We start from the raw sequence: 3,163 nt of genomic DNA on the forward strand, positions 1-3,163 counted from the left end.
ATAATATTTCAATACTTTTTTTAATTAAATTTAGTCTTTCTAATGAAATCAATAACTTATATTATTAAACCCTAACTACAAAAAATTATTAAAAGAAAAATATCGTAGTTAATAAAAATTGATCGTCATTGATTAGTTCTCTATTTTATCTAGAGATAACTATCGTCTCATTGAGTTATATACATAATCGAGGTCGCAGTGATAGAAACTTATATGTTTGGTTGGAAGGAAAGAAATAGAAAGGAAGGAAATAGAAAGGAAAGAAAGGAAAAGAAAGAAATTGAGTGGATTTTTATTTTCTTTAGATGTGTTTGGATAGAAAGAAAATAATTATAAAAAAACAATTTTACCCCTATATTATATAATATATTGAAAAAGTGAAGGGATAATATTAGAAGTAGAGAGAGAAACATTAATTTTCTCTCCATTTTCTTTCCAATGTTAGAGAGAAAAAAAAATTGGTAGACCCCACCAGTTTTTTTCCATCCATTTTTTTTCCTCTCTAATTTTCCTTCTCAACCAAACAAAGGAAAATAATCCTTTTCCTTCCCATTTTCTTTCCTCACTTTTCTTTCCTTCCATTTTCCTCTCAAACAAACATAGTATAAGAGTATGATTGGTTACAAATTATGAAGCACGGATATTTCTCCGATTTGCCGTGTCTGCGTGTCGGACACGACATTCATCGACACTCGTGTCTTCTATGTCTAACCGTGTCCTAATAAAATCGTGCGTCCGTATAGGATAAGTTACAAACAAATCCAAAAAAAAAAAAGGTTAGTTAGTATAGCCTCAAATAGAATAAATACAAGGAAAAAAAATATTAACCCTCTAATGCCGAATGCCAATGCACTAACTTTAAAATGTTATGTTTGCATGGATTGTGTAATATAGTCTTTCAGTTTCAATCTTCATTTGTCCCATTAACCTGTAATATTATATTATAATATAGAAATAGAAAGTTGAACATCACCCATAACGCTGGTATCTTTGGACCTTTCATGATATATATCATTGATATATGTCAAGTTACTGGCCAATAAAAGCTACCGCGACATTGTAACCGAAAGAGGCAAACACTTCATCAGTTCATCACCTAGATTTATCCAATTTGGTGATATGCCTTAAGTTCTGCAATCAGCTTATATCAACAAAGCAATCCAACAGAAAGAGGTTCAGGCCGTTTTGACTTGGAGATCCCCCACAGTGGAAGAAACTCTTGTGAAGAACATGTAAAATATTGATACGACACAAGTAATCAAGTACTGAACTCCTCGCATTCTGGTCCACAAGTAAAGTTGATGCATGATACCGAACTTAACTAGTTCCTTAACAGCATGAGTTAAGCCGAAGAACCAGATTTGAGCTCACGTCCAAGTTCAGTAACTTAAAAGAACTATGTACTTAACAGTTTATAACTTGTACCTAGTTTGAGCTAACTCAGTTAACTTGAGCTGCCTCTGATCATCTGGTGAGTTGTGCTTGAGTCTGAAAAAGCACATTCTCATAGAATCCAAGCCTTTGGGGAAACCAGGGTTGTTTCTAAGATGCAAAGAACCATAGATAGACATGTCTAAAGTCCTTTTAGCAACACATTAGTGATCATTCAACCATATCATAAAGTCTAATACTGAAAAAAAGAAACCTTAAAAGCTCTCATCAATACTTTCACACTGAAGCTACTAATCAAGCTCACTAGTGTTCAATAAAGACGGCGGCTCCAGCAGAAAAATTCCACAACAAAAGAACAAACTTTTACATGATGAGAAGCTACAAATTGAATTGAATTGAAGTAGTGTTGATCACATTGATTCAAATGCCTATATACAAAGTATCTTAGCAACTGGAGCTAAGAAGCCAGCTACATAAAATTAAAAACCTTCAAATAAATAGCATTGGGCAAAGTTTTGATTAAAAACAACTAATAACCCTAAAAAAAAAAGGTTCACAAAGGAAGATAGAATTATAGAAAGCACAAAATATATTACAGCAATGGTAGAACATAACAGAATGAGAAACAGAACATACCAATTGGCATCAACCAGAGAAGGTGCCACCTCCACCGCCACCGCCACCTGAACCAGAAGCACCGTTAGCAGAATTGAAGACTCTCTTGTTCTTCCTCTTGTCCGCTTCATAATCTCTATCATCAGTTGGCAGCTCAAACCTGCAAACAGGGCACGAATTTCGAGAACCTAACCACGGCACAATGCAGTCTCCATGGTACTCGTGCCCGCACGGCAACCTCTTTGCCACGTCACCGACGCCCACCATGTCCTTGCATACGGCGCACGCCACCACCTCGCTCTCCGACGAGATCTTCACTGTCGGCAGCGCCTCCACGGCAGACTTCGCCGCCGGCGGAGCTCCCCTCCTCCCTCCCCCGTCGCTCTCCGCCAGCGTCTGCAGCAAGGCCTCATACTCCGCCGCGTCGACGTAGTCCTCAGGGTTTCCGACGTAGCGATCGGAATCCGGCAGCTGGAGGCGGAACTCGATGGAGTTGTCCTCAAGGCCCATCAGGATGTCGGCCCAATCCAAGATCCGGTTCCGCATACTCCTCGTTCGCGTCGCCAAATCCCTAATTCGGAGACGAAGCAGCTCGCGCCTCCTCCGCCGCAGATCTTCGTCGTCGCCGTGCGGTTCCTCGTTTCCGACTCGATCTCCTCGCTCCTCGACTGCGTTTTCGCGGTCTTCGCCTCCGTGGTGGAACTCGATGCCGTTTTCCTCGTCGTCATCGTCATCCTCGTCGTCGTCGTTGTCCCAGCCTCCGAGCTCGATCCGGAGGAAATCGTTTTCCGGCGAGCGACTAGGCGGAGGAGGAGGAGACGCGTCGTCGTCACGCGCTGACTGGGCGATTAGGCGGAGGACGTGGAGGAAGTGAGAGCCGAAGTAGGGGTCGTCGGAGGAGGAGGCGGCGGCAGCGGAGGAAGGGAGAGAGGGAGTGGGGATGGACTCGACGAAGCCGTTCTTGCAGTCACCGCAGATGACGTCAGGTAGGTCAGGGAGTGTCTCGACGGAGACGCGCTTCTCGCAGTGGTAACACCAGTACGATGGCGCTTCGGGAGCTGGAGGAGGAGGCGGTGGCTGAGACGGTGACTCCGACATGGTTCGCTTTCCGGTGCGGCGGAGATGGGAGCTGGAATGGAAAGCAAAGGAGCCGAGT

The 3,163-nt window shown here is 42.9% G+C and overlaps 1 protein-coding gene across 1 annotated transcript; it reads right to left on the reverse strand.

Annotated features, from left to right (window-relative positions):
* LOC107618738 (E3 ubiquitin-protein ligase CIP8) lies at positions 1,733-3,157 on the reverse strand. The gene has a single exon (XM_021110940.1). The coding sequence runs from the start codon at positions 3,103-3,105 to the stop codon at positions 2,038-2,040; it is 1,068 nt and encodes a 355-aa protein (XP_020966599.1). The 5' UTR covers positions 3,106-3,157; the 3' UTR covers positions 1,733-2,037.

Source organism: Arachis ipaensis, chromosome B09 (assembly GCF_000816755.2).
Source record: "Arachis ipaensis cultivar K30076 chromosome B09, Araip1.1, whole genome shotgun sequence".
In the NCBI taxonomy this organism is placed as follows: Eukaryota; Viridiplantae; Streptophyta; class Magnoliopsida; order Fabales; family Fabaceae; genus Arachis; species Arachis ipaensis.